Below are 12,627 nucleotides of genomic sequence, written 5' to 3' on the forward strand. Positions count from 1 at the left end.
ATATTTTGGGGAGACCATTAAAGAAAGTAATCGAATGTGGGTGTGGCCTAACAAGATCAAGAGCAATTTCCATGTCTAAAATGATAATTAGGTTACTTGGATCCCATTAATATTTGTTTTTCATTGATTAAACATTTTCCTGATCCTAACATCGCAGGCCCCTGCTTCCCTCATGGGCTTGAGCTTGATTCTGGATGGGTTTTGGACCGGGCCTTTTGGCCTCTGTTTCTTGCAATTTGAACCCTGGTTGTGGCCTTTGGGTCACAATCCATGATCATTTTCTAGATCGGTTATTCATATGTATCTTCTTTTACTCTGTCAAAACAAAACACTACAGTTTGAAAAGGCTGAAAATCCACAGTACTTTGGTGTTGGCACGGATTACCTCATTTGAATAAAACATCAAAGCATGGATCAGGAAGGTGTGGAGTATTTTAGGAAAAGTTGCACTTCTCCTCTCTCTAAGTCATTCTATTTTTAATTTGTCTAGTTATGTACTTCTTCTCTCACAATCAATTTCTTGTGACAACATGGATGTAGCACTCAAACAAAGTCGTGGAGTGACATCCATGTGAGCATTCTTAGGGTGCGTTTAGTTAGACTTTTGAGAAAAATCCTTAGGAAAATGTAAAGGACTTTAGGTAAATGGGGTTTTTCAAAATGCAAATTGCATTTGGTAAATTATAATTTAAAAGTTCATTATGAAGTAGCCTTGAGCAAATTAGTGTTTGGATAAGTTATATTTACAAAACCTTTATTATTTAAAAAAAGAAAAAAAATTCTTCGGTGAAAGGCAGCGGCCGCCGGCAACTATCACCGAAGCCGGTAGCCGTCGTTTGATGTTGTTGGACCTTAGGTGGCCCCTATAGACCACCAATGAGGGTTGCCTAAGGTCGAATGATTGCCGACGACCTAGGCGAGACCCTCGCCTGAGGTCACGTGACCTCGACAAGGGCCATCGATGGTCGGGTGACCCTTGGCGAGGGTCGCGTGAACCAGCCGAGACCCTTGCCGAGGTCGCCAATCATAGGCGAGACCCTCACTTGAGGTCACACAAGCCTTGGCAAGGGTTGCTTGTCGGGCATCGCGTGACCTTAGGTGAGGGTCTTGTCAAGGGACGCTCGACCACCAATGGCCCTTACTGAGGTTGGGCATCCCTTGGCGGCCCTCGTTGAGGCCGTGCGACCTCGAGTGAGGGTCGTGCCTAGGTCGTGTGACCCTCGTCGGGGGTTACTAAACCAGATCGTGCAACCTAGATACCCGCCAAAGGTAGCGTGACCCACCGGTGATGGTCGTCGTGGCCGTCATTGGCCTTTCTCTAATCCGTCGCTCGCCCTCCGTAGCCCTGCACAATCCGAACGTTAGCCTCAAGGAAGAAGATGAACGGTAAAAACAAGGGCAAAGCCAAAGTTGAAAGCCCAAGGCACCTAGGTGCCTTGGGCTTTCAGTCTTTAGAAGGCTAGCTTTGCTCTAATGGGGTTCTTAAAATTTTTCTCAAATACCTAATATTTGGCCAAAAGGCCTTTAGGTGTCCAAAGCCCATTGAAAATGCAGGTTCAAAACGCATCTTACTACTGCCTAAATTTATATCCACATCATATCTTAGTATTATCTACATCGATTAAAATTTTTCCACACTTCCATTTGGCACATGCATAGTTTATTTGCACCATACTTTGGTGTTATCTCGTGATAATGTCAACTAAATTTCATCATATTAGTGTCATGGAGATTTGATTAGAAAATTTGTGAAAGTATAAAAACGTGATTACAAAAGATGCGAATATAAACTTTGGAACCTACGCATGAGCTCCCCTTAAGTTCGTTAGTGACTACCACATGTAGAGAAACAATTTTTAAGTGCGCGATTAATGCAATAAAAAACTCTCAATATGAAATTACTTAACAACTTTATCCTAAAAAATTCAAACTTAATTTGCCATCTCAACGCTCAACATGTATAGAAAAAGATTGGCTTTACTGTTGAGAAAGACAACTAAAATGCTATTTCCTTTAAAAATCTTTATTGGTTGCAAGTTGGGTCGCTGCACACGGGGAGGCAATTGCAAAGTTCAAATGTCTTAGGCATACAACGTAACCATCCATACATAGGCAAGCCAAAGTCAACATATTTGGAACTTAAATTGTTCTTTTTTTTTTTTTTTTTTTTTTAAAAGTAAACCACGAAATCTTGATATATTTTAACTTCTAAATCATATGTCGGACCTCATCCTCGAATGTCATGATGCAAGATGATTTGACCCACATTTCGATTATTATAACAAAAATCTGGACATCAATTTAATAAACAGCCATACAGAAAGATACTCTATACTAACCATTTAATACATTTTTAATCAGAAAGAATAATGACCTCCCAAGAAAAGGGGAAAAAGAAGAAAAGAAAATGTTTACATTACACATTTTATACGAAAAACAACTCTTTTTTTCAGTAAGAATTCATCTCCATCGAGTAGCTCTTGCTCTTGAGCAAAGCCCTCACCACCTCCCCGTAAACTCCGCTCCCGAACGCCTCCAATGCCAGCTCGGCATCGTCCTCCGGCGCGCCGTCATCATCGTCGGGCCTCACGACGACCAGCATGGGCACCTCGAGGCGCATCCCGGCGCCACCCGCTATCTCCACCGTCGTCTGGTGCCTCATTGACATCCTCAGCGTCGACACCCCCACCGTCCTCGGCCCCTCGCCATGTGATCTTGCCGCCACCGCAGCCGCCGTCGCCGCCTCCCTCAGCCCCAGCTTGTCCATGACCACCTCCCCCTCCCCGTCCCTGTCCCTCACCGCCAGCCGCGCCAACCCCTCATGCTCCGTCGCCACCTCCTTCGCCACACGGTGCCGCGCCGACGCTCCCACCAGCGCGCTCACGATCCACGCCACCCGCTCCGTCAGCCCCTCCCCGAAGCCGTCCTGCGCTTCCCCTGCGCCGCCCCCGCCGCGCCAGTGGCGGAACCCGAGGATCACGCAGCTCCTCAGCCTCTCCCCGAACGCCGCCCGGTACCTCACCACCGTGCCCTTCTCGAGCATCAGGTCGCCGGAGGGCAGCTCGATCTCCAGGTCCCGCATCCGGGAGAACCCGCGGAGGACCCGGGCCGGGTAGTTGGGCGGCTCAGGGGCGGCTCGGGGGGAGAGTAAGTGGTGGACGGAGCTGAGGAGGGTCCGGAGGAAGGAGGGGAGGAGCGAGTCCGGGTCCGGCTCCGGGACGACCCGGTCGACGCGGAGGAGGAGGGCGTCGGCGTGGGGGACGAGGGCGTTGAAGCGCCGGGAGACGGCGGCGCAGCACGCGAGGGACTTGACGTCGGAGACGGCGTTGAAGATGTCGACGATGATGGAGTCCGGCAGGCGGTCGAAGCAGTCCATTTTCTTTTCGGGAGACGGAGAGATGATGATGATGATGATGATGGTCTTGTGCAGTGCCTGGAGGGAAGAGCGAGCGAGCGTGAGAAAAGAGAAACTCGGGCAACTCTTATAGGGAAGAGATTTTGACCGCTGACCGGGGAAGGAAAAGAGACTGGGGGGCCCCACGTAGCTTTTTGTGAGTCGGGCGACTTTGGAAAAATCGAAGGAACGTGGAAGCTATTATGTTTTCCTCCTTTCTAGACGTTTTTTTTTTTTTTTTTCTGAAAAGGATTTTATCAACAACAGCTTATGACTTACTTCCCGAGAAACTCGGGCCACTCTTAAACACATTGGTTCCACGTTATAATAATAATTGTACCAAAAAGTGAATTATTTTTGAATTATTATTTGCTTGCACATATCTCGAACGCGCTCATTACATTTGAGAATATGTACTAGCATATGTTTTTATATACTGCCCTCGCAAGTGTATGGAGAGAGATAGCCGTTGATGGGAGTTTTGTATATCGAAACTCATCTCAAAGTGAAATGCGCAAATGTATCGTGAATAGTTTAAAGCGCAATTTGTACGTAAAATACTCCTTGATCGTGGGGCGTGTTTGCGTCGATGAAGGGACGATGTCTGTCCGGTGAAGGACAATTGGAACTTTTGACGGTTTGGAGATAGAAAAAGAGGGTAATAATAATAAAATAATGTTTCCCATGAATTTTTTTTTTTTTTTAAAGGAGAACGACAAAGAAAGAGAGAGGTTGTCTAGTGCTAATCTAATGGAGCAACGTAAAAAACAAATGTGAATATTTGTCCTACACCGGAGGAAATTTCCTCGTTACTTCGAGAGATCCCGCTTGGATAATTATCCATGGGATCTGTTGATCACTTATCAGCAAAAATGTGGGCGGACTTGTGCCATTGGTCACGAGTCGCGAGATTTGATTAATGTTAGGATTTTATTATTATAGAATGATGCTAACAAACAGCTTAAAAATTAATCAAGGATCAATCTTCACTTCGGACAATAAGTTTGTCCGAATCAATTCTAATGTCCTAACCAGTGATTAACTGGATTACTTCATTAAGTCAATTCCACAAGGGATTACATAATTTGACGCCAAACCCACGAAACGGTCCAACGAAAAAACGAAAAAAAACAAAAAAACTTGTTTGATGGAGGTCAAGTCGTGACCAATTTACTTCACGCAAAGCATTCGGATTATTCTACCACCATCTAATTGTCCTCGGGCATACAATTTAGGTCTCATTAGAGCCGAATTTGAAAATTATTCCTCGGGCAAATGGTGGGTGTACAAATAAGATATATGGGTACCTAGAAAGAAGATAATCCAAGCTTATGAACACTACGGTCTCGAATTGGTAGCTGGATAAAACCCTACATAAAAATGGGCATTTCCTCATCATTTTCTTCCTACAGACATCTCGAATTTCTTTGAATCTATTAGGCAAAAAGGGACTAATTTCCCCGCAAAAGCGCATGACTTGGCACACCTCAACCGATTGGGATATCCTAATGATATTTGATCAATCATCGTCATCAACGGCTAGCCAGTCATTGCAACTCTTCTTCACCAAGAAGCCCCCGGAATCAATAAAATCCCAGAAATATACCGGGGCTTTTGAAATTAGGATACCGACGTAGCGATTTTCGTTGACTAATTCAGGCTCCAAACCATTTCTCACGGGGTGGAATCAATCCATTTCTTTTGACCTTTCCTTGTATGATACGCAAGACCGCTCGGAAGTTGCGAGCGAACGATCCTTAATCTTGTCAAGAAACTTTCTGCTCCCAGAAATGTCGATGAAGAGCAGCAGCCAAAATCCAAATCTTCTTGCTCGTCGGCTCTTGTGATTTTCGTGGTTCTCGGGGAAGAGCAATTTGTGAGAAACGTTTCAGCAAGGGTTGAATCTTTCAAAGCCCGATCTCGTCACCATGGCCCGATCGATTGCGTGTGTGACTTTGAGAGCTTGGTGAGAAGTCTGAATGTCCTGAGCATATTTGACTAGTGACTACCGAATATTTGACTAGTGACTACCGACCACTTATTTACTTTTACTTATCTTATTGTTTTGCATATTGACTACCCACCGTGATAGGTTACTCTTTAGTCGAAAAAGAGAAAAGCAAAGGCATGTTTAATGGAGATAGGGTAAGATAGGGATTTTAATAAACAAAGGGAAAGCATGATTTAAATTACTATAGAAAATGGATAGAAATTGTTACGGGATGGACATGATTGAGCCTAGAACTTCATTGGATAAAATGATTGATTGTCGTATAACAAATGGATTTGCAAAGGAAATAATAAGAGGTGAATCATTTTTAAGCCCAAGCCTAATCTCATTTAAGCCCATTTTCAGTTATATCTACGGCTTGAGGGGGGAAGAGAAAAGAAGAGTGGGGTGTGAGGCCCGACAAAGACCTCGTTTGGTTCAACATTTGGAAATGCTTGCTTTTGAAATGCTGAAAGCCCAAAGCAGGTGGGGACCTATTTTGTGCTTTCAAGATTTTGGAAATGCGAGTCTACCTCTCTTTTGTTTATCGCTTGACTTTTTTTTTTTACCAAGCACCTTCCCCATACCCCAACCGCCGTGGCCAGATCTGGCCATCGACGAGACTGCTCGAGGTCTAAGGAACCTAGATTTAGCTGCTGGCTAGGCTACTTGAGGTCGCGTGACCTCAGGTGGCGCCGCCTGGGCCTCGCTAGCGGCTAGATCTGGGTCCGCGCGACCCAGGCAGGCGTTTGCCTAGGTCACGCTAACCTAGGCGACGCCGCTGGGTCACACGTCGCGCGGCCTTAGGCGGCGTCGCTTGAGGTCACGCGACCCAAGCGACGCTTGCCTAGGTTGCGCAAGCCTAGATCTGTGCGCCGATGAGGCCTAGGTGGTGCCGCTTGTCAGCAGCAAGATCTTGGTTCATGCAACCTCTGCCAGCCTTGCCGACGGCCAAATTTGGTCACCAGTGGTTGGCTCGCTGTTGATTGGCGATGGAGTTTCATCGGATTTTATTTTTATTTTTTTAAAAAAAAATAATAAAGCCCTTTGCAAATGTTGGGTTTACCAAACGGTATTTACACCAAAGTCACTATCCAATGCCCTTTAAATTATAATTTGTCAAACGTTCAAGTATTCCCCGAAAACCCCTTTATCCCAAAGGTATTTGCATTTGACCAAATGCATTTTCCCAAAGCCGAACCAAATGGGCCCAAAATGGATTGTAGCACTCGAGAAGAATCCAAACCGTTTTTTTCATCCAATTGAAGGAATTTCTTTGATTCAATTGCAAATTTGGACTAGAGTAGGTTTTAGGTTTCTAGGTTTAGTTTAGGAGTTGTTTAGTTGCAATATCATGAGTAATGAAAGTTTAAGGTATTGTGAAGTCGTGAAATTCTATAAAAATTGATTTGGAATTTAAGGTTTAATCAGGAAGAATTTATCAAAATTCACATGTGTGTTGTTGAAGTCAATTACAATTTTTTTTTTTAAGCAATGGTTTTCTCCTATCTCTACCATTTTTTTAAGCAATGGTTTTCTCCTATCACATCACATCACATCGCATCACCTCATATTGTATTATTTTATTTTATAGTAAGGTGGTTTGAATCAAAGTTTGTTGAAAAGAATTATAGCATGAGTAGATTTGGTGTACAAGTCGCCATGTTATAGAAGACAACATTATGAGTCCACTTTGGGCAAGCTTTTGTTGGCATGTTGGAGTTGTTTTGTTGCCTAATAAGCTTAGTTTAGTTAAGTCTTAGTTAATATATTTCTCTACTCGATTTTGATACATATTTCTTGCTTAATTGATAGGTACTAAAGTTTGTCAGCTTGTGATAGCTATCATCATTTGGTTTTGCAATCTCAAGTGAGTGGTTCTTATCTCTTCTTTCAAATTGTAAAATCATGTCTTGAAAGTAATAGGGATAAGATACTATATGAAAGACATAATACATGGTTTGATATATCTATGAAAAGAAAAGTGGTACTAATGTCATATTTATTGCATATAGCCGGGTTGAGCATTTATGACCCTCTTAATTATTTGAAATGGCAAAGTATCCTTTCATTATAGCTTGAGCTGATTACTTAAGAATGATTTGTGAAATGTTATGGAAAGAATTGTCAAATTTTACGGATTTATGAATGAGGTTTATAAAATGTTTTATGTTGATGAATTAAATTGTGAAAAGTGTTATGTTTAGGTTAATGAACTTGATTTGTGAGATGGATTCTAGATTTTCTTTGTGAGTTATTGGGAGATGAATTAGTGGTTTGATGCTCTCACTATGTTCTAAACCCATTAATGATTTAGGAATACACAAATTGTCTTTAGGACATCCTCAAGAGTCAAGCCATCGCTAATATAAGTTGAGACCTAGCTAATTGAGAATCTTGGTAAGCCTGTCACGGAGACATAGGCAATGATATAGTTTGATATTGAGCATTAGATTAATCAATGAACTAACCTATTGATGTATGCTTTAATATATTTTATTTATTTATTTATGAAATGAGTACTTTTAATATATACATGTCGCGACCTTTTTTTTTTTTTTTTTTTTTTTTTTTTCGGCGCCCGCACCGGTACGAGCGCCTAAGGAGGCTAATGGCTCGGCTGAATTTAATTATGCCCGGACTCTCCCAAGTCCACCAATTCACGACTTTAATAGTCTGAGTTTTTAACCCGTAAATCAATTTTTAAATTGGAGTCACCACTAATCGATTTGGGGTGGGTCGATTAGAAACCCAAGCGAAGTATCGAGAGAAATACTCGCTCCCGCGCAACCGCAGAAAATTAGGATCGGGGACTTGATTACACTAGTTAATCACTAATGCCCTTTCGGTACCTAATCTTGTTTAAACCCTGAGGTTTTTGGATGTTCGAGGGATTTTCCATGCATTTTTGGGAGGAAAACATTTTTGAGTATTTTTCTCATTTTTTGGACATAAAAGGGATTTTTTGGTATTTTTTGGAAAAGTACAAGTCTTTTTGGCTTTTTCTGAATTTTTTTGGCTTTTTCATGAATTTTTGGCTTTTTTTGGATTTTTGGCATTTTTTTGGAAAATATGAAATATTTTTGATTTTTTTGATTTTTCGGAAAATAAAATATTTTTTAATATTTTTTAATATTTTTGGAAAATAAATTATTTTTTGATTTTTCTCGATTTTTTAGAAAATAAAACATTTTTCAACAATTTTTTAATATTTTTCGATTTTCTGAAATTAAAACATTTTTTTTTTTTTTTAAAATAGACCATTTATTTATTATTTATTAGAATATTAATTTATATTAAAATAACAAAATAAAACCAACCCGGGTCGGATCCACGGGTTGGGTCCGACCCGGCCGGCGACCCAAACGCGGACGGGCCCGCGTTGCTATGGCCCGACTTGGATTTTTGCCCCCTTTTTTTTTTTATTAAAAACGACGCCGTGGCCCAAAAGCCCGTTTTTGAAAAGAACCGGGCCGACCCATTGACCCGGTTCGGCGAAACCCTACCCGATTCGCCGAACCGGATTTCCGCCGCCCAAAATCACGGAAACCCTACCCGACTCGCCGACCCGGCTCCGACTCCACGACCCGGCTTCCAACCTCCCTTGGCCTCGCGAAACCCTACCCGACTCGCCGACCCGGCTCCGATTCGGCGACCCGGAAAATCGCAAACCCTAAGGTTTGCAAATCCGCGGCGCCGAGGGAGGAAAACCGAGGCATTACGGTGGCGACGGTGACGAACCGGCTACGGGACGGCGAGGACGAGCAACAACACGGTTGCGCTGGTGTGGTTGGTGGCGACATGGTCCGAGAGGGGGAATGTGACGGCGATAACGCGATCGACGGCGGTGACGGTTACAAGTTACCCCCGTGACGTGGTGGCAAACGGTGGCGGTGACAGGGCAACTCGGTTTCTCGATCTGGCGCGGCGTCGGCGGACCGATCACGGCAACGGCTTCACAGGTGGGCATGACAACAAGCCGTCGAAGCAATGACGTCGGGACTGAGGCGAACGGCTGCGGCACGGCGTCCGGCGGCAACAACAGCAGCAAAAAAAACTAGATCTACTGCGTAGATCTCGGCCGGACCCTCCTCGGCCTTGATTCCTCCTCACTCGGGCCCCGATCCGAGCCTCCACCGGCCGGATTTGACCTTCTCGAGTCACTCGCCGCCTGCCTTCCCGAAGTCTCTCGGTGGAAGGTGGCCGAGCTCGCGACTCGAGCTCTCTCCTACGCCGCCCTTCAACCCTTCCCGATATCTCTCAGTGAAGGATCTCCGAGCTCGCCACACCCTCCAACGATGCTTGCGGCCACCTATTTATAGGCGAAGGAACTCCGGTCGACGGAGGGGCTCGGTCGTCGGCCTCCGGCTTGCCCACCGGTTCCGCTCGGCCGAACCGGTGTCCCATCGAACTTTCCAGCGAAGCTCGCTCAGCATTAATGGCGCCTGCAATCTTATCCCCTCCGGCCGACGCCGCCTACACCCTCGGCCGTAGGTCGCCCTTCGTGCGCGTGCCGGCCACCGCGCGTTAGATGCAAGCGATTGAGGAAGAAGAAGACAGGAGGAAGAAGAAGAGAGAAAATGGGCCGGGCCAAGGGTGAAGGAAAATGGGCCATATGGGCCACGCGGAGGGGGAAGAGAAAGGGAAAAGAAAAAGGGCTGGGCTTTTGTTTTTGTTTCGTTTTTTGTTTGTTTATTAATTATCTTATTTATCCGAAATAAAATAAAAACTTAATAAAATAAAATTAACCTAATTAAAATTGAGGTGTCAACAATACATACACGTATATTTATACACATATAGTTATGAAGTAATAACTCACTTCTACTATGTATAGTGGATGCTCAATATGCTTAGGAGATACTTGTATTGCTTAATAAGTCGTGGTTTCTTATATCATTCATCTTAAATATTTTTCAGGTCTTTTGACTAGCGATAAGTAGAACGGAAGGCACTATTTGTGGCAAACTTATAATAGTTGGAGCTTTGGGTATGAGTTAGGGTAGATGTATACATCCGATAATAGCTATTGGATTTTGCTGAGTTGAAGATGTTTATATTCATTTTTATGGATTTTGAATTCTAATCCTATGCTCAGATCACTATTTTATTAGATATGTAGATGGAGATATACTTATTTTGATTTTGAATACGGGTTAATATTGGTAATGTTTAAGGCTGCCTTCGTTGGGTAGAGGATGGTCATGTCATTTCCCCTATACTTGTAGGAGTCGGGATGTGACATGTCGAGACTCTAAAATGATGCAAAATTAAAATGATACTTTATTTTTGTCTTTTGGCTATTCAATTTATAACGTGTCACTTATTATATTTACATTTTTTTAGATTATTTGATTAATTATATTACTTTTATTATAGGATTTTGTCTTGACCATTTCAATGTCAAATGCTAAAAGCAAGATAAACAATTATGTATATGTTGTAAGATCACATGCATGAGCATGATAATCGTTACAATGAGGCTAGACATTTCTCGCGGATATCTATTTCAATTGATGTATGTCTTATGGACGTAAATTATCCATAAAATCGACGAGAAATGATTGCGTGATAGTCTTTAATGTACCGTGAAAATAACAATCTATTCTAGACCACAAAAATCAAATTACAAATAATTATAAATTATTGTGGGACCCATTTCTTTAAGAATTTATGACTCATAATAAATTGTTATTCTCATGCTATCCCCAAATATTGTTATGCTAGCAAAGTGCTATAATCAACTATCCATAATCTTACCATAAAACACGGAAAAACTAAATTAGCAAAAGATTAGATTAGAGTAATCTACTTTTGGGAAAATTGCCAAGAACTTCAGCAAAGTATTCATGTTTAGGAGATCTTCTAATTATCCTTCTTAATGGAAAATGCAGCTTTTCTATTTTTTGTATTATTCTTTCCTCCTCTTTTGACTGATGCGTTAACGTAGGAGGAACCATGAGATTGAGTTATTGTTCATACGTTTTGGCCTCTTGAAACACCCTCCAATTATAGGCTTCTTCACTTCAAACCTCTCATTCATCAAAAACCAATAGGGTACCCCTCCCACCTGATTTCTCTCCTATCTCTAAAATTTTCCATTCTTCCACCGCCCCCGCCCCCTCGCCGCCACCGCCATTTGCACCTCCTTAGCCCCCAATTTCAGATAGTGACCTCCCCCTCCTTTCGCCTGCCGCTCCCCATCTTCTCATGGAGGGGCGGGATCACCTTCTTCTAGCACTGAAGCCATTAGCCATGAGCCGCCTGTGCTCGACCCAGACCGCGACCCCGACCCATTGAGGCCCAATGAGCCGCGTGAAGGCTTTCCTAGGGGCACTTACGTCGTTCAAGTGCCCAAGGACCAGGTTTACCGCATTCCCCCGCCTGAAAATGCCATGATCGTCAAGCGCTACCGCACTCCCATTGCCAAAAGCAAGAGGTCATGTTGCTGCTGCTGCTGCATCTTGTGTCTGCTATTGATCTTCATCGCCGTCCTCATCGTCCTTGGGGTTCTCGTGAGCATTTCCTCAATTTTCATTAAGACCGAGGACCCCGTGTTCTGCATCGATCATTTCCTCGTCAAGAATACGCCGCGCTCTAGCCAAGGTAACGTTGAACATGAGTTTGATATAAGGACAAGGGCTAAGAACCCGAATGGGAGGAGTGGGATCTTGTTCAAGGAAGGGGGAAAGTTCCCTTTTGTTTGATCAAGGAAGTTGCGGCCGGAACATTTCCAACCTTTTATCAAAGTAAGAAGAACACGACGACATCTCAATTAATCCTTCATGATTCTAGTGATGGATCATCGAAGGAAATCGAGGAAAGCATGAAGGGCACGAAATCGAAGCCGAATTTGGCGTTCTCACTAGCTATTAAAGTCCCAGCTAGGATGACGGTCGGATTTTTTAGGAAACAGGATGTGAACATTGTTGTTTCGTGCAACTTTGAGGTTGATACATTAGTTAAGGGAACTCGTATACTTTCCCAACAATGTCGTACCAAACACTAGGTGTAACGAGATTGTAGCTTGCTGGGGATCAAGGTAGTCGTTCTAAACATTTAAATGACAGTTGCAAATGCTTAGGAAAGTTTTCGCCATCATATTCTTTGACATGTTAGTTGAACCGTTTTCCTCGCTAATTCTTGCAGTACGTAGAATCTCGGTCGGATACGTACTATCGAGCATTCCATGCATTCTGTATTTGATGGCTTCCATGATCTCTGTTTGATACCGAGAAACGGA

The 12,627-nt window shown here is 43.3% G+C and overlaps 2 protein-coding genes across 2 annotated transcripts; one reads left to right on the plus strand and one right to left on the minus strand.

Annotated features, from left to right (window-relative positions):
* Window positions 1–2,449: 2,449 nt before the first annotated feature.
* LOC120294251 (F-box protein At1g22220-like) lies at window positions 2,450–3,376 on the minus strand. The gene has a single exon (XM_039314240.1). The coding sequence runs from the start codon at window positions 3,374–3,376 to the stop codon at window positions 2,450–2,452; it is 927 nt and encodes a 308-aa protein (XP_039170174.1).
* A 6,446-nt stretch (window positions 3,377–9,822) lies between these two features.
* On the plus strand, window positions 9,823–12,091 carry LOC104451180 (NDR1/HIN1-like protein 13). Its single transcript, XM_039314241.1, has 2 exons — window positions 9,823–9,874; window positions 11,664–12,091. Exons 1-2 carry the CDS (start codon window positions 9,823–9,825, stop codon window positions 12,089–12,091), a joined length of 480 nt encoding a protein of 159 aa, XP_039170175.1.
* The last annotated feature ends 536 nt before the right edge of the window (window positions 12,092–12,627 follow it).

The sequence above is a fragment of the Eucalyptus grandis genome, chromosome 6 (genome assembly GCF_016545825.1).
Source record: "Eucalyptus grandis isolate ANBG69807.140 chromosome 6, ASM1654582v1, whole genome shotgun sequence".
Classification (NCBI taxonomy): Eukaryota; Viridiplantae; Streptophyta; class Magnoliopsida; order Myrtales; family Myrtaceae; genus Eucalyptus; species Eucalyptus grandis.

What these genes read in the sequence shown, in the direction of transcription:
- LOC120294251 (XM_039314240.1), bottom strand. Translation starts at nt 3,376, where the DNA reads ATGGACTGCTTCGACCGCCTGCCGGACTCCATCATCGTCGACATCTTC.
- LOC104451180 (XM_039314241.1), top strand. Translation starts at nt 9,823, where the DNA reads ATGGCGCCTGCAATCTTATCCCCTCCGGCCGACGCCGCCTACACCCTC. An exon ending in CGCCGCCTACACCCTCGGCC is followed by an intron (nt 9,875 to 11,663) that starts GTAGGTCGCCCT and finishes TGCTCGACCCAG; the next exon opens with ACCGCGACCCCGACCCATTG.